This window comes from Antennarius striatus, chromosome 4 (assembly GCF_040054535.1).
Source record: "Antennarius striatus isolate MH-2024 chromosome 4, ASM4005453v1, whole genome shotgun sequence".
NCBI classification, from domain to species: Eukaryota; Metazoa; Chordata; class Actinopteri; order Lophiiformes; family Antennariidae; genus Antennarius; species Antennarius striatus.
In genome coordinates this window covers 13,646,350-13,672,500 of record NC_090779.1, presented here as the reverse complement: position 1 = coordinate 13,672,500, position 26,151 = coordinate 13,646,350, and the positions used below count along the sequence as shown (strand labels likewise).

At 41.2% G+C, this 26,151-nt stretch overlaps 2 protein-coding genes across 3 annotated transcripts; both read right to left on the bottom strand.

Moving 5' to 3' along the window:
* Positions 1-486: 486 nt before the first annotated feature.
* Positions 487-7,073, bottom strand: sinhcaf (SIN3-HDAC complex associated factor). Its single transcript, XM_068312181.1, has 6 exons — positions 6,637-7,073; positions 3,581-3,708; positions 3,398-3,497; positions 3,181-3,304; positions 2,916-3,066; positions 487-2,755 (listed from the first exon to the last, which is right to left on the bottom strand). Exons 2-6 carry the CDS (start codon positions 3,706-3,708, stop codon positions 2,425-2,427), a joined length of 834 nt encoding a protein of 277 aa, XP_068168282.1. The 5' UTR covers positions 6,637-7,073; the 3' UTR covers positions 487-2,424.
* Positions 7,074-7,227: 154 nt separating this feature from the next.
* On the bottom strand, positions 7,228-25,164 carry LOC137593470 (DENN domain-containing protein 5B-like). Of its 2 annotated transcripts, none has more exons than XM_068312178.1 (21): positions 24,921-25,164; positions 21,569-21,678; positions 19,989-20,700; positions 18,976-19,163; positions 17,631-18,128; positions 17,268-17,499; positions 15,653-15,803; positions 15,023-15,113; positions 14,831-14,953; positions 14,590-14,742; positions 14,405-14,483; positions 14,244-14,319; positions 13,887-14,015; positions 13,667-13,788; positions 13,226-13,371; positions 13,023-13,141; positions 12,615-12,799; positions 12,355-12,437; positions 11,050-11,176; positions 10,651-10,825; positions 7,228-9,316 (listed from the first exon to the last, which is right to left on the bottom strand). In XM_068312178.1, exons 1-21 carry the CDS (start codon positions 25,027-25,029, stop codon positions 9,133-9,135), a joined length of 3,792 nt encoding a protein of 1,263 aa, XP_068168279.1. In that variant the 5' UTR covers positions 25,030-25,164; the 3' UTR covers positions 7,228-9,132. The 2 variants fall into 2 exon arrangements, with proteins under 2 accessions (XP_068168279.1, XP_068168280.1); XM_068312179.1 differs by having other exon boundaries at positions 14,831-14,950.
* Positions 25,165-26,151: the final 987 nt, after the last annotated feature.

Genomic DNA, 26,151 nt, shown 5'->3' with positions numbered 1-26,151 from the left:
GAAACTGCTTACATTTTAAAACTGAACATACAAACCCCGTATGTCGAGTCATTCACGCAGATTACTCTCGTCCCGCCTGGGATTTATTTCCTCACATCCGTCATTAGATAAACGTTGACTCTTTTATTCATTTTTATGACACTAAGATAAAAATAGGTCATTAAGATATTTATCAATCTAAAAGGTGTAGAGTTTGAAAAAAATTTTTTTTATTCCTAAACTGTTTTATATTCCAGTCGTGCTAACCTATACAGTATTAGGGGAAAATAGGCAGATACCATCCGGAGCATAAGAAATAGACACTCTTTCTCTTCTATCCACACACATACACACGTATATATATGAAAATGTTTATATGTATATATGAAACAATGTTTTTTCAAGAGAATAAAATAAATCAGAAGCTAGTATTCAAAGGAACCTTCCTGCTGAGATAATTTTATCCACTCACCCACCATATGAATTCACTCAATGGTTCATACTTGGTTCAGAAAACTCACAAAATTACTTTTATTATATTAAGGGACAAGTAAAAAAAGTACATGATATATAAAAAATACAAAACTGCTTTGTCTAACTTATATGCTAAGTAAATGCATAGCAACAGTACATGCAAGTCTAGAGAAGGTAACCTACTATGTGACATTTTGAAGCTACAGGCTAAAAGGGAATAAGCAGTTTGGTTGCAATCTATTAGTCATTTCATTCTACATAATACAGATCCAGAGTAATGTTATAGAATAAGTTAGGTTGCACGCAACTCAACTAATGAGCAAATAAATACTTGACAACATTTCACAATTATTGACTTCCAGTAATTCAATGCAAATGTTCTGCGTGAGAATTACATTCAGATTCTGATGAGTAAAACATACTACATACAAGCTAAAAATGAAAAGAATTCCGTTTTACATTTCTAGGCGGGGATGCAGTGAAATGCAAATAAATATGAAATAAATAAATAATGGAACCCACAAAAGAGCCATATGGACCACCCAGCCCCCTATGTACATTACACACCCTCTGCTCCCACAACATCACATGTATGAAATTTCATTAGTGTTCTTTTTGAATACCATAAACATATATACACAAATGACCTTGGACATGCACAAGTTTGTCCATAAAAACCTGCACTGATTTGACATTGGGTTAATTTCAGTATGCTTTGGCTTTAATTTGGTTAATAAAGGAATATTAGGCTATATATCACAACCCACTTGTGGTATATAAGAGGCAATGGCATAGAATTTCAGCTTACAGTCTTTTATTTTATACTGACCCAGGGATGACAGAAATCACTGATATTGGTACTGCTGAATGACTATAGACCCGGTGTGTTTTGTTGTTGTATTGTGTTGTATTATTATGAAAAGACACTTGTTTTTTAATTTTTCTTCTTTTTACATATAAAAATAAGTTAAAAATTCAGAGGAATGAATCAAAAAAAAAAAGGTAAGATTTACAGTTTATATAAGGCCATGCACTTTTAAATGACTCATGCATCAGATCATACGTCTTTCGGATGAGCGGGCTTGTCTTTCATGCAAATTGCACTACGTGTTGCTGAGGCCACAATAAATATCGCTTCTGTCCCTTTTTGTTCCTTAATACCAATCCAGAATTAACACTAGCACTGTCCGTAACACATCATTAAGGCTGGTGTATTTGCTGTTCAAGCTGTGAATAGGCCTTGTCTAACATTAATCCAGTTTACAAACACAAACTCTTTAACAGGAGTTTAAGTTTCTACAGATAGAAACACAAAGGTGTGTGTACAAGTAATGAACAGATAACGTTAAGCATCATTATTCCAAAATGAGAAATCTACCATTTCATAAAGAGATATCTACTCTTTGCAAAGAAAGGAATGGCATTATAGTAGGTATCTTACTACATATGCTCCATGTTTGAAATGACTTAAATCAGCTGAAATATGGAGCGATGGATTTCAAGTTTTTCTGTAGGTCAGATGATGTATTGCATTTTGAAATAAAATCTTTTGAATGCACCAGTAAACCAGAGTTCCAGCATACTTATTATGGATGACAGTCCATCATTAACAGGATGATAAGAATATTAAATACAAAATAAGAGACAAAGAGGAAAATAAGGGTCCATAAATTACCATTTAGAAAATTAACAAACCTCAGACATTGTTATTGTGAAGAACAAAAGATTTACAGCTGCTTTATCATTGAAGGCAATCTGAGGCAACTTCTTTCTGCAAGTGCTTGGAAAAAAAAGAAGCACCCCAAGATTTCTTCAGAGGTGTGTGTGTGTGTGTGTGTGTGTGTGTGTGTGTGTGTGTGTGTGTGTGTGTGTGTGTGTGTGTGTGTGTGTGTGTGTGTGTGTGTGTGTGTGTGTGTGTGTGCGCGTGTGTATCTGTGTTTAATGTGTGTGTTTATGTGATAGGGGTTCACTTCACCACTCTTCCTCAACCACCACCCCACAAATGGCTGGAGGTGTTGTCATGGTAACACAAAGCTGAGCTGGCTCTGCATTTTCCAAACATGTTTGTGTTGCCTTCACTTCCTCTTTCATTTGGGATGCCTGCCCGCTGCAATCCACACCCTCCTGGCACTCCTCTACCTCCACTTCTTCCTCCTCATCTTCCTCCTCCTCCTCTTCCTCTTCCTCCTCCTCTTGCTGATGCTGCCGTTGCTTGTTGCGGCAGCATGGTTTAAACAAATGGGGGTCGATGAGCACCTCCCCAAAGCGCCCTTTGTAGATTATTCCGCAGCACACCTTTTGCCTGGGAAAATCATGACACATTGGACTTATTTAAACAACACAAAAAATGTATATTCAACAGCCAAAAAAAGCACACAGAATTTTTCAGTCACTCTGAATTTGTAAAGCTGTAGTCAGTGGACAACATGACCAAATGATAGAACTAGTTAGAATGGTTGTACCTCTTCCAGTAAGTTAAGTCCAGAAAAGAGAAAACGGGGGAACGACTGGATCCTGGGCTGATCTCAGTGTCTGAGCCGTCATCTGAGAGGTTGCTGTAGCTGGGAGACTGAGCTGGCGAGGCACTGGAGGTGGTGCTGTGGGCATCAGAATCTGGTGGCCAGAACAAAGCACATATTGAAGAGATGATTAAGTAGGATTTATGTTATTATAGAACAAATGAGAGCCTAGTGAAACATGTAACTGAATGCCAAAAGTAGAACCCACTGTTTCTTTTAAGCTCTTTCTGCAGTCTGCTGATCTGGCTTGGTCGTGCTTTCTTGGAAATAGACTTTATCTTTTTGGGCCTGGAAGTTATCTTCAGGCTGGGGCCACCTCTGGCATCAACAACCTGTAAAGAAGTGAGAAAAATCAATCCTGAATGAGAAGGCTTGATTCATCACAACAAAATAAGAGTTCAGCCAACATTGTCATCCAATCTCACATGGTTCCAGTTCTTTTTGGTTCCCACAGGTAGCTTTTTCCATCGCTTCACCAGGAGCACACAAGCATTACAGATTTCTCCAGATCTTGCTTCGCTTAATCTGCAAGGTAATTACATTTAATGAATATTTGTTTACAACGAGATGGCACAGACAAAATCCACAAGTTCAGTTATGACTCTTACCCAAAGCAGCTCCTGAAGTCTTTCTCGTACCGCTTGCTGTCCGTGAAACGAGAGCTTGAGGATTTAGCACGGCAGATGCAGCAACCGTCCAAACTCCTGTACATTTTTGGCTTATGAAAGCCAAACATCTGCGGAGAAAATTTATTCCATTATCATACCTATGGCAAATTGTAACCACTGTGCATAACGTGGTAACTACAGTACAGCTCTGCCGTCGTGCATTTCTGGCTCAGAAGTAAAATCTTTTTGTACAATTTTACTCCAGCTTTGCAAGAATTCAAAAAAAGCATTTTGGCGATTTGTTACGACTATAAAGCCCCAAAATATTTAGAGACAGCGGTTTTGCTCAGCATCTCTCTACTTTGACCCACATAAGAGAAGTAGGTCAACAGTCAGACATCGTGTCAGACAGATCATGTCACCACGCTGAGCTCACAGGATGCTCGCTTCATTTTTGGCATATCAAAATGTTAGAACGCACATAGTCTGGTTCTCCTGGTTGCAGCAGATGTGTTATTTTATATTATTTTGTGTGGTTTAAAACTAACTACAAAATATTAGAGATGCATGGATGAGAAAATTCAAACACAGAACGTGTATTCGGGGAGATCACTGGCGAAAATAAGCGCCAAGCTCATGCACAGGAATTAATTTTTATGTTGCTAGGCAAAATTTAACTTCCACAGCACATGTAGACATGAACTGCGGCAAAACTGCGAGCCGCGCCCCCCAGACCGGATTTTTTTCTTGCCATCAGTCCTCGGGGTCTTCTGACAGTGCGGTGCCAGAGAGAGCAGACAGAGATCCGATATAATGAACGAGCTCTCACTCTGATTGTTACGTCAGAAACCAGAATACATGAGTTTTTTCTATGTTACGTGAGTTAATATCGACAAGTTATTTGTCTTCGCAAGGTGTGTGTGTGTGTGTGTGTGTGTGTGTGTGTGTGTGTGCGTGTGTGTGTGTGTGTGTGTGCGTGCGTGTGTGTAATTAAGGAGCGATGCTAAATTGTGTAAATCTCTATATGTGGAAACACATTAGGACTATAGAATGAAAAATGATGCTGACATAGGCATAAGAACTAATAGAATGTGAAGAGAAATAGTCCAGAAAAGGTGAATTCATTTAACTTTGTGGTGATTTAATGATGAGCAATGTGAAGAAAAAAAAACCCCAGAACCATTAAATAATCTCATTCTGTTTGGAAATAATGAATTTAAGTGGAATATAACATGATAAATTAGTAATAATTTGGATTATAATGGGAAATTATTTTTCATTTTAGTGGTAACATTTCTCACATGTGTTAGATTATAACACATGAAACTGCTGTCTCCTGCACTGCCCAGCAAGCACTATGTAACCTACAATGACCAAGTCTGTATTACTACTTAAATACAGATTAGCGAAAGCAATAATTGTTATTTATGAAATGTGCTGTTGAAGATTAAAATTAATTATTAATATACCTGATTGACTGTAACCCTAACAAGTTCACTGAACTTCTTGTTACATTGCGTTGTGATGTAGAAAGTTTTCTTTCCTTTGCAAAAATATTCTGTCAATTATCTAATTAAATCAGTTATCAAAATTACTATACTGAGATGAAATAACTGTTTATTAGAAGAAAACAGCAGCAGGAAGACTTCAACCAATAAAATGAAATAAAAATTAATAGAATGGTTTATAATTGTGAAAAACAGCTGTGACATGGTGGGAAGTACCATAAATCTTCAAACACATGAAGATTTATGCAATTGACAATAAAGTTGAATCTAATCTAGTCTAATCTAATAGCACATGTGTTTGTCCTGTGGAATACACCACGTATTCACCTTTGCGTGTGTCATCTGCACGCTGTACACGATCTCTGCAGCAGAATACAGTACGTGACGCAAGGCAACATGGCAACACACTTCAAAGGCGGAGGCAGTGTGGAGAAGGGGGTGTGATGCGATTTTCCGCAAAAACTGTAATATTACCGGGGGGAGAGTAAAAATCGTCCTAAAAGCAGCGGTGACCTGCAAGAATAACACCTCTTAATTCAAAATAAAAGAAGACACCGAGAAATGTGTTGGTTTTTATCGAGAAAAAAAAAAGTGCAAGTCGTCAAATTCACCGCCCACTCCAGCGAGGAAGCATGGCATGCCACACGACCTGCTTCATGCGCACCCATTTTATAATGACCGTCCTCTGCTCGACGATGCCCGACTTTTCCCTTCTAACATTAACTTCGTGCGTTGAGACTAACTATCGCAGACACCGATCGAAAGCAAAAAATAGTGTCTCCCCAGTTGGAAAGGATAGCCGCGTTCGGATAATGCTGTAATTTGATCTTTACTCTTTGTTATTCCGGAGCCGCGTCACTGCAACAGTCCCAACTACATGTGCACGAAGTTCAAAACGGATGCGCTCCGAAAGTCGGTGTTTTTGTAACTCAAAAAAATCATCACATTGATCAGCTTGACTTTTATCGTGTCGTTCACACACAGTTAGTGTTCGACGGGAGCTGTTTGTTGACAGGAGCGGCAGCAGCGTGCTGAGACGCATCTGAGCTCTGGGTGGGCGTGAGATCCAACTTGGCTTATTAAAGCAGGCGTAAAAGAGTAGTAGACTACATGAACACCACAGCCACGGTGTGGGCATCGATGCTCTTTAATAACAGCGTGTTTCCCGACGGAAACCTCACAATACTCCACTTTAGAGTCATTTAAGGGGCAATTATAGACGCGATTTGGTTCAGCGCGTAAATGCACCGAAACAAACATGGATAACAACAGCTGTTCATCACGCTCCACCACGAAGCCCCTTATTCACCTTTTTCACTTCTACCTCGCCTTGCTTTCCACTTTATTCACTAACTTTAATTGTTTGTAAATGCGACTTAAACGTCAAGTTGATCGCTCACTCGATCTGGCGGCAGGCCCTAAAAAGAACTCGGAGCTTATTTGAATTTCACCTATGAAACATCACAGCTAAGACTTTTAAAACCCTCAAAACCCTCACAGTCCACACACACACAAAAACCGTGAAAAGCTTCCTCATCCATTGCTCACCTTGTTTCAAGTTGCGTGACGTTGAAACTAAGTAGTAATCCTCAAAGAGCGTGGGTAACGATGTGACTATTATGAAAATCAACCCGCATCAGTAACCCGCTCCCCTTGTTGATGTCTGCGCCCGTGGACGGGACTGGATAGTTGTGAGCGCAGTGCGCATGCGTCGTATCCACACCTCCATTTCAGAGTAGGGCAGAAGGGCTTTTTTTTTTTTTTTTTTTTTTCTTCAATCAAAGTATTTACATAAACGACGTGTGACGTATCCGTGCGTCTGCATTCTACTGGCCTTATAAGGAAGGGAACATTGCGCGGGAACAGGGGGCTCGGCCCCGGTTGCTATGGCACATTGGAGGATGTAAGCACAGGGGCGGGGCCAGAGGCTTACTACTGAACGCCAGATGGCCAGACTGGGAGCGACAAGTTTTCCGGGGCTTCGGCGGCGCCGAGCAGAGACCTCCTGCGTGGAGTTTGGTTGCGTGACAAGTGACCAGATTAGTGGTCACTTTACACTCAGTAATTACGCGGCAAAATGTTTTTATTAACTTTTACTTTTATGTCTAGATTGCCTGCTTGGAAGAACTCAAACGAAAATGAGGATTAACCCGATTTATTATTTATTCTGTCATTGTACTGATATTTTTCATTTCTTATACCACTTTCTACGTCAAGCAACGTTATATCATTCAAGACACCTAACAGTTTGTTGAGATAAATAAATAAATAAAAGACTGGGAAATAGGATTTGAAGTAAAAACTCGGCAAAAACAAGTGTTTCCAAATGACATTTTCTGACATACACGCTTTTGTAAAAAGAGGTAACATGGATGGGAAATGACGAGATATATGCAAAATGGAAGTTACTAAATAAATTCCAATAAGAGTAGCTTCCTCTGCTCCAGACTGCAGTGTTGGAGAGATATTACAGAATTTTAATCTTTTAAGAGATTTTTAAAAAATGTTTTCACATGGACAATGCTGTGAACTAAAAGCAAAATTAAAATTAAGGTTCATTTAACTCCACTTAATAATAGTAAGAGAAAACAAATCAGTGCTACTGATCAAATGCAGACTCAAACATATAAAATACAGCTATCCACAAATTTAATGTTCATAGCTTTAAGGGTATTTGATCAAATTTGTTCTATTTGAAGAGTGAAACCCAAACATCCCCATACACAGAAAGAACACATTCCTGTATTTTTCATCCACTTTGCGGTTGGGGATAATAAATCTTCTCTCATAGGACAGTCATACAGTGTATACCTGGTGTGTAATAGCTTCTATTAGTTTGCATTTTCAACAAAAATCCAGTAAAAGTGAACTATAGCAGAAACAATCATACTAATACATGCCAGTTATTAACTTTAATCTTCAACAGCACAATTCATAAATAACAATTATTGCTTTCTCTAATCTGTATTTAAATAATAGTAATAATAATGGAGACTTGGTCATTGTAGGTTACATAGTGCAGGGCAGTGCAGGAGACAGCATTTTCATAATTCTTAAGTGGTAAATAAAATGCAACACCAACATAATACTAAGCATTTATAAGAACCTGTGCTGCAGCCACTGTTTGATGACAACTGAATATTTTATAAAGTAACAGCATGACTATTATTCACGTAATAAGTAGAATGTGTCCATAGTGGACTATCTTGTTTTACACAGACACAAATATGACGCCTTTATACAGAAAATATGCCACAAATTCATTACGCCATGAGAAATGGGAACTATTCTATTGAAGATCTAATGAATCAAATATTCACAATGTGAGAGAGAAAAAAGGATTTCAGAGTCTGAACAGACACAGGTTTCAGTGCTACACCAACACTATGTCACAGTTCTGCAGTACGTGACCACAGACTGAAATAAACAGCGAGAAACAGATAACACGATGTTACACGGTGTAAAAAAACCCTCAACAATATATAATTTTTTAATATACAGAATGAGAGCATTACCTTAAGTATTATATTTACTAAGATATCCTATGAATGGAGTCAAGAAACATGTTTCTATCAGTAGGCCTGAGATTTCAGATCATAGCACACCAAGACATAAAACAAACATTTTGGCCATGCATGTGCTCAGTTTAGAATTCAAGTGCAAGCAGAACAGCAGGAGAAGAAAAGATAGTTATCCTACAAGACATGTACACTAAATGATATGAGCTGTCAACATATCTCTAAACTGTGAATGTGAGATTATGAATGACTATTTCTCCTTGGGGAAACAGAACGTCACAGTGTAAACAAGTGTAGGAAAAAAAATCTGACTGTTTCTTCAACAATTACAGCAACTACGACCTTCACATGAGTGAGCAAGGTATCACATTTGGAGTTTGAGCTGCTTTATCCAGTAAACAGTCTTGTTTTGATGATAGAGTCACATTTCTCAAGTGTCTGAGAAAAATTCCTTTTCCAACAGATGGAAAGATGACTATTTGAATACATCAGCTCTCCTGTTGAAGTCCGTTCTCTCCTGTCAGGGTCAGAGGTGAACTCCTTTAATGAGTGCAGTCTCCAGGGAGATGGTAAACTCATTGAGTGTGTTTAGGATGCGGGAGAGGGAGAGCACAGCAGCACGGTCTCGCAGAAGAGCACCTTCGTCATACGATCGCACCGTCACGGGTAACTCTGCCAGCAAGCTGAGCCACTGAGAGAGAAGCCGGTCCCTGCCAAGAGGAACATGTCGTTAGTGGACCCACAAATACTACGCTTTTGAAGGTGGAAATAATTGTGTCTAATTGTTACAAACAAAATTCTAAACATCTAAAATTATGCTCTAATTCGTCAAAATTCAATTACCGATGAGTTAGATTAGACTTCTAACTGTTGTAGTCGTTTCAGATATACAGTAGTATAAGGAATACAATCATAATTGTGGAAAGCATATCTTTACATATGATAATTACACTTGAGATATCTACTACTCCCTTCACTATCAGAATTAACCCCCATGAGCCACAAAAGCAGAAGAAGCGACAAAGAAAGTGGATGGACGGACATCAAAAATACAGAATTTCTATGAGTGAAAGTGACATGAATGAAATAGTTTATGTGTTGCACACAATGGGACTGCTGATATCTAAAATCTGATATTAGACTAGTTCATCTCATTCATTGATTAGCTTTTAAAAATGTTGTAACATATCGTAATCGTTTTCAAGGATATCTGAAATTAATCATTTTGACATTTGATTTCCACTGGTAAAAATGTCCTTGCTGCAGGGCAGTCATTGGTGTGTTATAGTCATAGTTAAATGTTGCTGTCTTGTCTTCCTGTTAATGCTGTATACTTAAATGAGGAGACAAATACAAAAGAGACAATACTAACACGTGAAAGGTAACAACAAACTAATGTCACAGTTGTCTATGTGAAATGTTCTGAAGGAAACATTCTGATATTAGTATTTTGTTGTGTTGTGTTAATTTAAGAGAAGGGAAAAGTGACAGCTGGATGTTCAGTTGGATTTTTGAACTTTTCTTACATCTCAAGTCTAAGCATTAGAAGGCAAAGGCTAACCCAGTTGTTGAAATGCATGTTACATGGATTTGTCATCAAGCTACAAACTACATCCTCGAGACAGAAACTATATCACAATCACACAATAAGACACAAAAGGACCAGGAGGCTTTAAAAATCCCAGTTTTGCTATTCATGATACTGAGTCTTAGTATTATTACACTGGATTGATTACACAAGTATCAATTACATAAGCCAGAGTAGGTGCATGCTGTCATTTTATAATCTTTATCTTATTTAAAACAAACTAGTGTACAGTGAAAGTTAAACGTTTCCATGTGATGCAAAGAACCATAAGATCAGATCATCATGATCATTTTAATGTCTTCCTTTAGCAGCAAAAATAACAAAACAAACACACTGAGGTTTCATCAGATCCTTTCTTTGTGTTATGATGTTTTGTGCAAATTTATCCGGTCCTCTTTGGGTTTAAATTTAGCTTAAGAATTTTTTACTAAATATTTTTAAAATTTGACCACTTACCTAAGTCCCAAGCAGACAAAGAGCTGGAACTTGCCCTCTTTTCCAATGTTTCGAGGTGACGCATTGATGGCGTTGACGTAGTTGCACAGCGAATCACGAGGTGAACCTTCAGTCAATGTTGATCCAAGCAGATCTCCCATCTGATCAGCTGTCTCCATGGAAGCCACTGCTTTCTCTATGGACACAGTTGTTCAAGCTGTTAGTTCATCACTTATTAAAACACAAACAATATGAAAAAATAATACAGTGGAAGAGTGTGGAGAGAGAGAAAACACACATCAGTCATGCTTAGCTGAAATTTAATTTGATATGTGAAATTCATATTCACACCACTAGATGGAGATGGGGAGCACATCAGTGAGGGGTGCAACATCACTTCATCAAGCTCATGGTGCTTACCTACAAAGTCCCATACAAAGACATTCCTCTGGAAAAGACGGTTGGATTTGAACCCGTCTAGGAGGAACTTCTCCAAAGACGTCACCAGACCTCCTTCACCGCACAACAGGACTGTTAAGTTTCCCCTCTGGGATGAGGCAAGAAATGGGAACAGAGTTAACAAGGCGGTCAGACTGCGACATCCCGCGACACCCCTCAATTCAAAATTTTACTCTGGCCTACTTTCATAATGGTCGCAGCAATGAATTCTATATTGTACCATCGAGTATGACATTTTCCAAAGGTGAAGGTCATCATCACATTTTCGTGCCTCTGGCTTCCTGAAAATATTGCTTTTTGTTTTGTGATAATATCTCATCAGGTATCAGAGATGTGTGCCTAAAAAGGTATAAAAGTGAAAATTTGACCTTGATCTAGTTTTCTCAAGGTCAAGGTCTCATCTCATTTTCATCCCCTTTGCCGCCTGAGTAATGTGCTTTTTCTTTCATCTTTCTATCTGAAGATATTTGGCGGACGGAAGGACAGACGGACACACAAACACTGACAATTACAATACAGTGCGCCCTCGTTCCTCTCAGTTAATGCGTTCCAGGAACCACACACGATTAACAATTTCCGCGATAGAGCAACAAACTATTTATCTTATTATTTACTTTAATTTAAACGTTTATGAACCCTCCCCATACTGATATCAAACCACCTTCTATCTGTATTACCTTTTCCCACACTCTTATCAACAAAGCACTTTTGTGTCTCACGAGACACACAGAACCAAGCGCAATTCCGGATGCTGTCAGCCAATAGAATGAGCATACGGTATCATGTGACAGCCTACCAAAACTCCGCAATGAGGTGAAGTCGTGAGTGTTGATGCGTGAATGTAATAAAAGCACTCTAAGCAAGGAGCTCATCTCCTAACTCTAGATAATCTCTCATACAAGCCATACAGGGCATTGTAATGTTACAGGATCCTCTGCAACAGAGCACATTGTGTTAAATCCAATGCTCTTTCATTCATTAACCTGAAGAACACTGAAAAGAGCTAATGCTGTTGCATTCGAGCCAGTATATAAAGGACACTACCAAAATGAACTGGCACAAGTGTAACCTGAAGTGATCCATCAAGTCTATTCAGAGCTTTTAACTCGTTGTTGAGATAACATAGGCCAAAGAAATGGGGCCCAGGCTAGAAAAGTATGGGTAATGAAGTAGAAGTAAATATTCATTAGCATTTACCACCATTTTAACTTAGACGACTGGAATGAATGGAGTGGAATGAATGAGACAACACAGTGTAACAAATACCTCTTGTTCAGGTTTGTGGAAGTGTTTAACAAGGTTATTTGCTGCCTCCCTCAAGTCCTCCTGTACTTCAACCGGCAGCATTCCTGACAAGATAAATGGAGAACAGTTAAAAATGGAAACATGAGGACAACTTATGACAGACATAAGGGGGAAGCAGACTGGGGCTAGAAAGACAGATGATACAGCGATCATAATACGCCATTATAGTGAGCATGCTGACAAGTAGGCCAGCTATTGTACAAGAGAATGTCAGCACGTACGGCTTCGGATGCCAAACGATCCCAGCACTGTTCGTACGCTCTGAGAAGGAGAAGCGAGTTCCGGAGGCGTCCCAGTCCACCTCCCAGAATCCTCCTCTCCACCAGGGGACATCAACTGACCAAGAAGAACTCTCTCCAAGCTGCCATCACCCACACCTTTCCCAAGCCATCGGCCGCATGGGAACCTGAAAGCGTTACAAAATCTATCCTTAAAACGTGATTTATTTATTTGTATATGGTGACAACATGTCTGTTGAATACTTTGCCCTCTGCTGGGCGGCACCAACTTTCAATTTATGAATATTGGTTTAAAAAAAACTGCAGACCTGAAACATACTCTTGTCAGGATGATTTAGATGCCATCATAATAATGTCAAGCAGACAATAAGGTCAGAATTAGACTCTTACTTGTAGGTGTGTCCAGTGATCTCATTATAGACCATCACACAGTCTATCAGACACTTGGCCAGTAAGCCAGAGTTCTCCTGTCCCAACTCCAGAGTACTCAGCCGGCCCAGGTTCTTGCACTAAAATGAAAAAAGAAAAAAACTTAAGTCCCAGTTGACATGATGTTCTCTGACTCTCTCTCCCTCTCTGATGAGTATGCAAACCTGGAAGAAAATCTCTTGTGTATTCTTCGGTATTTGTCGAAGTCCTGAATCACCCAGTTCTCCTGACACACACACCCAGGGGTTGACTGTTGCCATTGCAATGCTCAGCTTCTTCATGGGTATGATAACCACACGGTACGGAATGCCTGGATGGATACAAGACTTCCGTTTATTCAATTCATGCAAATTCCTTCAAATACATCAAATTCCTTCTCTCAACACTGACGGTAACCTGGATTTTCACAGCAACAGAGAAATTTTAATGTTCACTGATGGAGAGCAATGGGACTTCATGACTGTGTCACTGAAGAATATGAGCACAGTGGGTGGTAACGGGATTGTAAAACTCAACTCACTGCCAAAGAAAACTTTTGGCCCTCATGAAAGCTGTAACCCTGCAGTAAATTCTGGTATTTTCTTGTTAAAGTTTACAGGACTTACTGATGGAAGTGAAAACCTGTGTGAAGCAGAGGTAGTCCACCGTGTTGAGGGAGAGCAGGTGGAACAAAAACTGTTCCCTTTCTTCCTCAGAGAGCAGGAATGCATGAGGTTTATACAGCTGCCTGTCAGGGGACAAATTGAAGAGTCAAAAAAAAAAGGTCCAAACTCAAAAATTAAACTTAAAACAAGAAATATCTCATTTGTGTCTGTGAATTATGACCTGAGCAGCTCCTGGTTTGTAACGAGCTCTTTTAGATGTTGGGACAGCATTTTCTTCTCCAGAGCCAGATGGATCCAGGCCCGAGCTTGACCCACCTCAGACAGACCTTCACTCATAGTCTGAATAAATCTAGAATAACAACACACAGACTGTTAAAAGTAGTGGGAAATAAAACTTTGGTAAATATTTAATTTTATCTCATAAAAACAGCATTTAAACTCATGACACACCAAGCACAGAACAAAATATATGGTGTATATCAGGTGTACAAAATAGGTCAATATTCAAATCGTAGAATTTTGGTTATTTGAAACAGGAAATGAAGCAGCAATGATATTTTTCATTTGCATTCATTACCTCATGTCTTGTATTAGAGATCCTTTCAGAAACACAGTGCCTACACCAAACATTTGTTGGTCCGAACCGTTAGACCCTGAAAAGACGAGAGGTTTAAAGCACTATTTGACTCATAGCTCAGTGATTGACACAAGCAAAGATAAGTCGGGTCGAGCTCTGACCTGGAGAGTCAGCTGGTGTTTCCGTCTTTCCCTGGGCTGCTTGGTAATGAAGCAGATGGGACCAAAGAGCAGATTTCCCCTGTTCAAAGCAAACAAACATGTCAATATTCCACCTCTTCACACAGGCATCATTGTGTTTGAGTGCATAAAGAAAACCCTTATATTTTTCTAGGTTTGTGCCTGACCTGTTTCAGCTGCAGACCGTGGCCCCAGGTCCTCTCTAATAGGTCACACAGACCGTGAATGAGTGTGTTCTCCAAAAGGCCTGTGATGTTTGCTTCTCCCTGACCCAGTTCCACACTCTCCTTCCCCATCCTCTCCATCAACATCCGTTTGGTCTGAAAAAGCCACAGAACATTTTTGTTGTTTCAACCATGAACAAGGATACAAGAAATCCCAACTGGACCACCATCAGGGGGCTGTTACCTTCAGACGACACTCGCTCAGCAACCCGTAGACGAACTCTTTGTGGGTCTGACTGACGGCTTGAGGCGATGGGTCAAGCAGCTTAGACTGGCAAAGGTTCTTCCGTGCAAATGTGTGCTTCTGCTAAATGAAGAAAAGATGGTGAAGCGGATAAAGACTTCCTCAGGCCATCGTGTCAACTCGTGAGAGTACCTGTCTTTGTTCACCGTCAGCTCCTGAGTGTTCAGTCGCTGCTGATCTTTTGTGTTCAGCTTTGCGTGACGCCGTAACCCGACTGGACCACCTGTTCACCCAAACCACACGTCAAAATGAAAAACACAATGTCAGATGTGTCCCAACTGTGTTTCCATATTTAACCCACATGCGTGCGTATTTTAGTGGGTCATGACGCAGAACCTGACGGCTGTCCTTCTATCTCTTCATTTGATTCAGTATTGAAGCAGCAGTGTGTAATGTGCTTTACCTGATGATTGTTGTCTAACTTTAGCTGCTAGTGAACACTTTTAACCATCATCAGTAACTTTAAGCTATTTCAGGCAAGTGTTCATTCATTTCATGCATTTTTTAAATTCAACTAATTTAAGTAATTATAACTCATAATTACGAAAGTGAAGAATAGAGCAACACCAATTCTAGATCTTATTGGAACATTGCTTCCTTTCCTAAAATATGCAGACACAGTGGATTTCTCATGAATGTGTTATCCGATGAGTCAACCCAGTCTGTGTACCTGACAGTTACAGAACTACCACGTCACAAACACACTGACAGGATCACTGTTCTGATCTTTTCTCACTGGATACCAGATGAAAACAGACTCACTTCTTGTTGTTTTGTCCCTGTGCAAGAACATCAGCCTGCAGTTTAGGGAAGTAGCCCTGCTGGTGACGACCCTGGCCGATCCTCATGTCCAGCAGGTGGGGGTGTATGGCCGTGTGGTCAGCCTTCAGCAGCCGGCGCTCGATTGCCTGAGCTGCAAGGACAAACAAAGCAATGATCAGAAAAGCAGCCTGGACAGCTGGTCCTGCCTTTAAACCGGCCTGGCTTTGCTAAAGAAGGACAAAATATTCAGGCGTTGGTGCTACTTGACTAAAAACTTTGCTCCAAGTGTAAATCACCAAAAAACTGAAGGAGGCATGCTCCAGCTATACGGCTCTCAACTGGCTGTACTTGGATTTTGTGTTTTGAAGCAGCCTGGGGGCCATCTGCTAACACATGACCTGTTGTTATTGCTAAATTTGGAATTGAAATATGATTCGAAAAGCATTTTAAGTGAGAAACAGGAAGCACAGTAGCCTGATCTTGATTTATTTAATCAGCCCTGCCCCAGCAGTTTATCTCCTTCTCTGATTCTCTCTCTCTCACTCTCTTTGTGTGTGTGTGTGTGTGTGTGTGTGTGTGTGTGTGTGTGTGTGTGTGCGCGCGCGCGCGTGCGTGCGTGTATGTGGGCAGGCACACAACAATGGAGAATGCAATCTGCAGGTCAAAGAATAGCCCTAGAGCTGGCCTTTGTCCCCCTGATGACAACAGAAATACTAAATAGCTGGGGCTCAGGCTGAAGGATAATGGGGGAGAGATCTAACATTGTTCATTCTGCCCACATTACAATGAACCAAAACTGCACAAAAAGCTTCCCTTTAAGGTCTAAACCCACTAGAAAAAATGAGTAAATATGAGTGACATTGAGGACAGTTCCAGAGAGGACTTATACATCACATTTATTGTCATCTCTTATGTGAATATTTTATATTCACATCGGATAAATGTCGCAAATTTTTTTAGTAACACTAAGAACACTCAGACAGACTGGAACATCCCATGTAAAACATTACAGGGTGACACTAGGTAGCTGACCTTATGTTCCATAAATGCTGATGCAGAAGTAACTACTCAGTGTAAATGTGAACAAGGTCCATGACATACCAAGATGCTTGCAGTGCTGGAGGTTTGACACAAACCTTTATCCTTCACTCATAACTTTGGTTCAGTCCTCTCTGATTCACCCAATATGTAATCCCTCGTATCAGAATACTTTCCTGAACTCATTCATAAGAGATGGGCTATGATTTATCACTTGAACAGGTGATTCATGGATATTCTCCACTAAGTTTGGATAATATCAATGAATCATTACAAAAACAGACTAAATGGTGGTTATAAAAAAGCAACATAATCAACAGTAGAGTAAAAGCCCCCACAGACAGATGGTAACACTTTTGCAGAAAATCTGGCATCCACTTCAATCACTTTCTGCTCATTTCACCAAATTGGGCTTCCATTTATTTCCTGGCTATTAACCATCTAACGGCTCAAAATAAACTGGTGAACCAGCCCATGTTATTGGTGGTCTATTGGAAGTTTCATTTAAAACAAACAAAAAAAAGTTTTTGCATTAGCAGAATCATGTGAGCTGGACCGAGTCATACGCTCAGGATACCTGACTCGTAGAGCGAGGTTCGTGTCCTGTAGCCACGGTTACGGGAGTCCTCTTCATCAGTGTCATACAGTCGTTCTCTCTCCAGACGACTGTCAAACAGCTGCTGCAGTGGATCCCTGTCCACCCAACGGGATGCGGCCTTCCCATCCACAAAAGAAGAAAACATGGCCGTCTCCAGGAACCGGGACAAGAAGCGTGTGCGTGTAGCTGGCTGAACCGAGAGGAAAGAACCCTGAAACATTGAAGAACACCAACGTTTAAACAGATTAATCATCATCAACGTGATTTAAAGAGCACAGAAAATGAATCCTAACAGGAACTGGTAGAAATAATGTACTTTTTTTGTGCATAGTCTTTTATTACCTTGTCAAAGCTGCATGTCCCCTCCCTGTTGCTCAACCAGGAATCAAAATCAAGTGCGCTGTGGACGACAAAGTCCTCATACCTGCCAAACATGGCAGCAAACCGTGCAGCAAACACCTCCCTCAGCTGAATATTCAGTTTCGCAGCATTCAGCTTTTCCTCCTCCTCTTCAAACACGTGCTCCAGAGTCTTCCCTCCATCTGACACCTTCCCCACCTCACACCTCTGCGCCAGAGTCTGCAGCCGCTCCAACACCGCCAGCTCCTCGCCTCCAAGATTCCCGTTCCTGCTGTCCTCCATCAGATCTTCCAGCACCAGGCTACTCAGTTTAGTGGAACAGGTTTTGGGCTTAGTGATCACACCGTCGTGTGAGCAGAGCCCAAAATGCAGCAGGACATCACTTAGCTCCTGGATTAGCTCCACCTGGTCTGGAAACATGGGAAGGTCCTCGGGAGCTTCGACGTGGTGGTTATCAATGTCAACAAAGCACAGATTGGCCTGTTAAGAGAAGAAAAAAATACTTACAAACCTTGAAACCTTCTTTAACTCATTCCTCCATCAGTTAACAATGACAGGATGTCAGGCTTTACATTCTACCAATAGATTCTCCCCATTTCACCATGATGGGCCCTGAGGAGAATGTATCTTGATCCCAGTTATAACAGAACAGGGGAATTTAAAGCACCCATACTGGAAAACCAATGAAAATAACTGAGCTCATGTCACTGTGGTAAAAGCTGCTGCACAGAACTATAGACCTTTGAAAGAACGACAAGCAGGGATTTAAAAATACTGCTTCTGTAAGCAGTGATGATCCCAGTGCAGTCAGCAGCTACATGCTCTTCAGCAGTGACCTCAGTTTACAGCCTGAGGGGGAGCTGGGAGATGTACTGTAGAATGGAGAGACATCCTGTTCCTGTTTACAGCTTCAGCCAAGAGTCAATGTTTCTTTTTTTTTTCACAATCTTGATATTCTCCAATCTGGAAAGATCTAAAGTTACAAAAAAATTCCTGCAGTTTTAGGAAACATTAAAATACTCCATGACAAATCACCACCTACACATGAACTTGTACAACTCAAGACAAATCTGGTGATCCATAATTTTCAAGTGAGTCCAGTTATTATTCTATGCTCTACAGTGATCACTCTTTCTAGTGCAACGTGACTTCAATAGGGACATATCCATGTGGCATGAAGTACTCTCCAATGCAAATTAGCCAGAGGCAGAGGAAATCAGCTCTGAGGGGATCAGAAAATGACTGAAAACTGTTCAATTGAAATTGAAATGCTTAAAACCTACAATGCTGATGCATTTAAACGTGAGACCCTTGTATATCTGTGTACCTCATGCGGGAGGTGGAGAGAGGATCGCTGAGCCCCTTCTCTCCACTGGACGCCCATCAGGAACGGCACAGGAGCGTCCAGGAGGTGATGTAGGGGGGTAGGAACAATGGGCAGGTAGATGTGTTGCCACTGGAATGGGAACAGCAAAGCACTGATGCCTTCAGCCACTGTCATCAAACGTTGGTAATCTGTGGATGTGAGGGGGGGGGGGGGTTAGCAAAAACCAATCACCTGTAATGGATCAACAGGGAAACTCCTCCACAATGGAATGAAGAGTTTTAGGGGATGCTGCTTACATCCCATCCAATGAAGGACTGAGGAAAGCATGTGTACTGTAGTTTATATTAGGCTTCACCAATAAAATGGAACATTTTAATTGATTGTGGTTCATTTTATAATACACAGTGTCCTCTTCTGGTCTCGTTTTTTAGAAGTACATGAAATAAAAAATCTGTTTCAAAGGATTTGGTAAAAATGCCTTTATCGATGAGGGCATTTATTAATAAAATATGTCATTATTACACAAAAAAGGAAAATGCCGACAGTTTCACCCCATAGCTGGTCTTCCTTTCCTGCAGATATTTTATCCCTGATCTTTGTGCATTTTTGAATGGGTAAGTTACTTTAAGAAGACAGTGATCACTTTACATTAGTTCAATAAAGTTGCAGACTAAGAACATTTATTAGGCCTTTTCGGTAAAAACTGTATTTTCAGGCTCAAGATTACAAACAGCAACCAGTCAAATGTTAGCAAACTTCATGTTAACAATGATCACAACGCCGGTCCAAGATATAGCTCTACAACAAATATGAAGATAGAGAAAAGGTTTTCTCAAATTATGCCAAGATTACAGTGTTGTGTTCATAAAGCCCCTTGAGTGTATGTTACAAAATTTCTTAGTCTCAAAAATGTTCCTTTCTGCAGTGAAATAATCACTAAATGTTGAAAAAATGTGGGTGTTTATTAAACAAATGTTGTCTCAAATATTCTAATAACTGAGCGGTATACATACCGTGAGAGCAGAGCAGGACTTGTGTCTCCAGTAGTGCACAGGTGAGCAGCTGCACCATATTGTCCACACCAAGCAGAGAGAACGCCTCACCCAGAGGATACTCCCCCATTGGAAGCTCCCCCGCCCCGGGCCGCTGGCACACGATTGGCCCCTGCACGCCGTGAAACTTTAAAGACCTTCCAGGGGGTGGCAGGGGGACCTCATACAGAATATTATGGATATAGCTCTCCAAAGGGAGGGGTGGGGCTGTGTGTGATGTCACAGCCTGGTGCAGCTGAGACAGGAACTGTCGAGACGCTTGAAGGAAGGGGAGCGGTGTGAGGAGGCAGATGGCTTTGGAGACATACAGAGTGTCTTGTGTGGGGTCAAAGGAACCCACGCAGCCGAGGCAAGAGGGCGCCCCAGCGAGAGACTCAGCACTTGACTCATCCAAACTGCTTGCGAGCGAATCCATGCTGGACGTGGAGGGTGAGGATGAGGATGAAGAGGACGAAGAGGGAGAAGCGGAGGAAGCTGAATGTTGTTCCACGTGGTGCATTTGATAGAGAGTCTGCATGGCCGTGATGATTTGAGCACTAGTCACTTCCTCATAGAAGGTAAGGACAAATCCATAGGAGCTGGTGCCATCATCAGAGTACATGGTGAAGGAGTGGAACTGAGGATCGAGTCGGTCTGTCTGCAGGCGGAAGGAGAGACCCTTTGGCATGCAGAGCTGAGGATCAACAGAGAGGAATGAAGAGGAGGAAAGATGAGAATGCATTAAAGGAGGGAAACAACAACAACAATAACTAACAAGAACCAAAGCAGTCAGAGACTGTAACGTCCCACGATGGGTAGGTCAGGGTCCGCCCGTTAGTTATCCACCGAATATCTTCGCAACCATTGCAGATAGAAAGATGAAACAAAAAGCACATTACTCGTGCAGCAAAGAGAATGAAAATGAGACGATGACCTTGACCTTGAGAAAACTAGGTCAAGGTCAAATTTCAACTTTGTACACTCAGGAACCGGATAAGATAGAAAGACGAGGGAGAAGGCCAGTGTGAGTAAGACCATAGATCAAAACTAGTGCTTTGATCAATGACAGTAGGTCAGAGCACTAGCTTTGATCTTTGACCCATGCAAGTAGGTCAGGGTAAAATTTTGAATTCAGGGGTGTCACGGGATGTTGCAGTCTGTGACTGTATTGGTTCTAATAATAGAACCAGTTCCATATTTGTGCTCCTGATGTTCCCCTGACTGAAGATCGAATAAAGGTTCATTGATAGCATTATTAACACACGGTACGATGGTTTGTATCGGGAGATTGTTTACAAAACATTTAGCAAAAAAGAAAAAATTAGACCAAATTTAATCTACTTCCATCTGTCTGCTGCTTTCAACATCCTGACACGCTTTGGCAACGTAAATCAATAAATTATAGTCATTTTTCGGGTGTTTTTATCATTTGATAAAACATTGGTATAAACTGATTGTAGTGCCACAACAGATTTGTCCTACAGACAAAGTACATCTTGTCCTTCTTTATCATTGGATAGCAGTGAAGACAATGATACTGCATTCATGATGTCAGTTCTCACCATATTAACAGCATCTTTGTTGAAGGGGTTCCTGTCTGTAGTTTGGGGATAATGCACCAGAACCTTTGACTTGAAGGATCGTTGAATTGGGCTCTGCTCAAAGGCTTCACCTGCCAGACAGATAGAAATTCAGAAGAAAAAGGTTCATAATGGTAATATCATATTAATGCATTGTAAAAAGGACAGAGAAGAAGAAGAAGCCACAACAGCAGCTTTGAGTAATGAAAATGTTTTTCTCCAATAGGCTGAAAAAAAACCAACTTATTCTGCAGCAAAGAGGGGAAAAACTGCTTTCAACGGTTATGTAATCCATTAGCATAGAGACAGACTGCTAAAGCGGTGAGACACCCATCATCCCTGATATTCTGCAGTGGGAGATTCTTGCTGTGAGCATGAACAAGATGAAAACATATCACTTTTTCACCCTGAGCTGGTTATCAGCTCAGGGTGATGGATGAGAAATTTCTGGACGACAGCTATGTGTTTATAAAAGGATTACACTTTGAGTGAAGGCACGAAAACGTAATGTTCTCCAGTTCAAAATTCACAGATTAGATTTGTTGCCACATCTTCGTCAAGTTTTTTCTTCAGAGTTCTGGACCTTGTGTCAGCATCCAGCTCCAGCTACATGCAGTCAGTGTGAGCATCAGTGGATGAGGAGATGATTCAGTCTGTGTACGTAGTAGATGAGACCCTTTCATTATTCATGCTGTTCAGAGTATTCCCCATTTCACTACTCCACCGTGAATATTCTGAGTTCATGTTCAGCTGTAACTGAAAACACTGCAACTACAAAAGCAAATGAAAAAAAATAAAGTCTTCCCTCGACTGCCAGCTTTGACGCACTTATTAAGCATTCAGGAACATCCTCTTCACCTGCCCACAAGATGACGTTCGGTACCCCGGGAGAGGAGAATGTGCTGCAGGCAGCCAGAAAATGGAGCAGCACTGAGTCAGACTTTTTTTTGGTGGGAGGCAGAGGCTAATGTATCACAGCAACAAGAGGGGGTGTCGCTGTTCCGTGCCGTGGACAAAGAGTTTTTTTGTAGGCGCTCAGAGGCAGAACTCCTCTCAATAGAACACTGTGGCCTCGAAGATAGCGATGGAGACAAAGCTCTAAGTGGTTACGTCACAACTTCATCAGCTGACCCAATATAACCCCCCGGTCCTGCTGACACGAGTTCCCACCAATGCCCTCACACACAGCCTGGTTCTCAGAGTTAACAGACCGCAGAACGAGGAAGGTTTGATTTACTGTCTCAGTGAAAGCTTGAATAGCTGGTTCAGTTAGACTACAGGCTGTATTTAACATGTTTTCTCCTTTAACCACATGAACATACAGTACACATAGTATTAATGTCAGTGTGAGATCCTGGATTCATTATTTTCATTATCATTTCGTCTATTAGTTCAAACTGTCTGTCACAATCTGTTAAAACTAAAGGTGTTCACATTTCTTGTTTTGCGCAAGCAGCAGTCTAGAAAACAAAAATTATTCCAGTGTGTAACACCAAAACATAATAAACACATATAGCTAAAATAATAAGCAAGGTACTGGATTAAAAAAAATGTTGATTAATTTTCTAATTGACTTATTTCAGCACAAACCAATGAAAATTTGCATGATTTTCAATGGGTTTTTTTGTTGCATTTTGGATTGTGACCACAAAGATGGCAATGATCAGATAAATGTAAATCTATTATGGTCACCCATTGATTCCATACATCAAACCTTTACATCAGCCGATAAATTCAGTGTAAAATAGAAGAAAGAAGGTCTGATATGAAAAATATCAGTTGGCAAACGACTAACAAGGAGTTTTCCTTTTTTGACGCTCACAATTTAAATAGCTTCATTATAGATTTGCGCACCCACTCTAATAAAATGACAGTTTGCTTCTCTAAGCAGCCCGAGACAGACAGGCTACTTAAATTAAAAAAATAAAATGTCAGACTAACATATCTGATTAAAAACAACATGTTTTCATTACACACAATCACTTCAAGCTCATACATCAGCCCTCAAACACTCAGTCAGCGTGTTCTCAGCCTCCACTGATGTCATCTCTATGACAGTCAACCCCCCCAGAGTGGGCACTGAGACCTCAGTCATCCATCGTGCCAGCGGGCATCGCCACATGAAATTTGATTGAGTTGTAGAAAACACAGTGGCGCCTATTGAGAAGCCAACAAGAGCAGATTGTTTCACTGTTAGCGCTCAGAAAATACAGAAAGAGACACGATGTGACATCATCTCACACTTACAAGGCTGGTGCACACACAAAACAAACCCTGCTAGCTTGTGACTGCAGTTCACAGGACACGCCAAGAGCCCCCTGATGCAGTAGGTCTGGGATGACCTACTGTTACATAAGCAGATTGGTGGAGCTCAGATGGGCTCACCAGCAGAGAGCCAGATATCAAAGTCGCCTACTGTAGGGTTGATTAGAGCACCAAATAATCTGCACTACAGCCTCGACATACAACACAGCTCATCTTAATACTAGACAATTCACTCTTATGCAATGTTAAAAATTGACTTGCCATTTAAAAAAAAGGGGGGGGGGGACATTAGCCATCCTTCCCATGAACCGCATTGTGTATTTATCTTGCAAAGAACCAGAAGGAGCCCACAGCACTCAGTCCTGGAGACACACCACAGCGTTCACCACCTCTGGCTGGTGAACAAAGGACAGGTGGGATTTTCTTGTGAAAAACAAAGGATCTGTTTCTGTTTCAGATCAGGACGAAGACCACGGATGATTTTATGTCATGATCCCTAGAATTGACCATGAGCCTCATGTCTGGCTGCTTCGCCCGTCCGCCTGGTGCTGTTGTTCTTCCTCCACCCTCCCTTTCTTTGCTTTGTCCATAACAGAGGTGTAGCATCAGATGACTGGCTGAAGCCTACAAAAGGTATATTCTCTGCACTGTCTTGAAGACATGAACACAATTCTGTGTTTCACCCCAGCAGATCACAAACAATATATCATTTGAAATACCATCACATTAAAGCTCATAGGAAAAGGAATCATTCTCTAGGGTGATTCTGTGTTGTTTTGTTTTTTAATTATAGGCCGCATACAAAAACAATCTTTCATCAGCATTAATCAATGTCTAAAAAAATATAAAAACCCCAGAAAGATGTTGGAAAATTACGAGCAAATAAATAAAATACACACGGCTACTCCCAGATTTCTCGTCAACAACGCGTCGCTGTGAAAAAAGGAAATGTGGTGAAATGTGGAGCCCAAACAATCCGCGGCTGAGGATGTCAGCGTGAAATGACAAACATGTGAAGAATGTCATGAAACATATCATTTGGAATGGAATGCGTTTCCAGCCCATCTACCTGCTCCCTGGTCCGGCTCCAGCCCCGTGTCCGTGTCCACCCCACACACAGCAAAATAGTGGGCAAAACGGCAGGAAGCCGCTCCGGCGGCCGCTGCGCTCCCGTTCATCCTCGACGCGTCAGTGGAGTCGGAGAGTTTCTGTCGTTCATCGCTGATGCGGCCGATCCGAGATGTTCCACAGCTCCCCCCTCCCTCCCTCCGGGTCCGAGCGCAGGGTGGGTGGCGTCAGTAGCCGCTGGTGGGGAGCGTTGTGACGGATGTGGAACGGCGTGATCTACCGAGGGTCACCCGGTCCGTGGGAGGAGGGACGGAGGGAGGGAGGGAGGGGACAAAGGGCTGCATCATCATCATCATCATCATCATCATCATCATCATCATCATCATCATCATCATCATCATCATCATCATCATCAGCATCCGTGCTTTTTCATCTTAATTTGATTTGGGTAGAATTTCCTCATCTGCCTCCACGTGACAAAGGTCACCATTTATCAGTGGGACCAAAATCGTGTGATAATCCCGTGGATTATAATACACAGACGGGACATGGTTTGTATGGTAAATTCAACAAATAAACAAGCTGATTTATACGGTTCAGAATATTAACGAAATGGAAGGTAAATCAGACGCAGAGGAATAACTAGACGGATACCAAACAGTCGTGACGTCACTGCGTGGGGATAATGATTAAAGACACATCCATCCCTTTACTCCTGGAACACAGAATAGTACTGTAATGGTCTCGTTTCAGCCGCTTTTCTGCTTTTCTGGTCACGGGGCTTCCTGCAGCCTATCCCAGCTGACGAGAGGCGAGAGGCGGGGTACATCCCGGACACGTCGCCAGCGCATAGTGGGGCCACAGGAAAGACAACCAACCACCTAGGGACAATTTAGAGTGAGTTTCAGCTGTAATTCATGTTTTTGGAGGTGGGAGGAAGCCAGAGAACACGGAGAGAACCCGCACAGACACGGGGAGAACATACAGACACGAAAAGGACTGTTTATGGTAAATATAAGAGATATTAGTGAAACATGAACTCAGTATCTTACAAACTAAGTACAGTTAATGCCCATCACCATATTAATAAGATGGAGGCATAGCAACGTGTGCTAGTTGGCAATACGATTTACTTTTAACAGGAACAAGAGATATTAATGAACGTCGCTGGAAATACTCTTTCATGGAGAGATGAATACAAGATTGAAGTTAAATAGTTTTTAGACTTCATT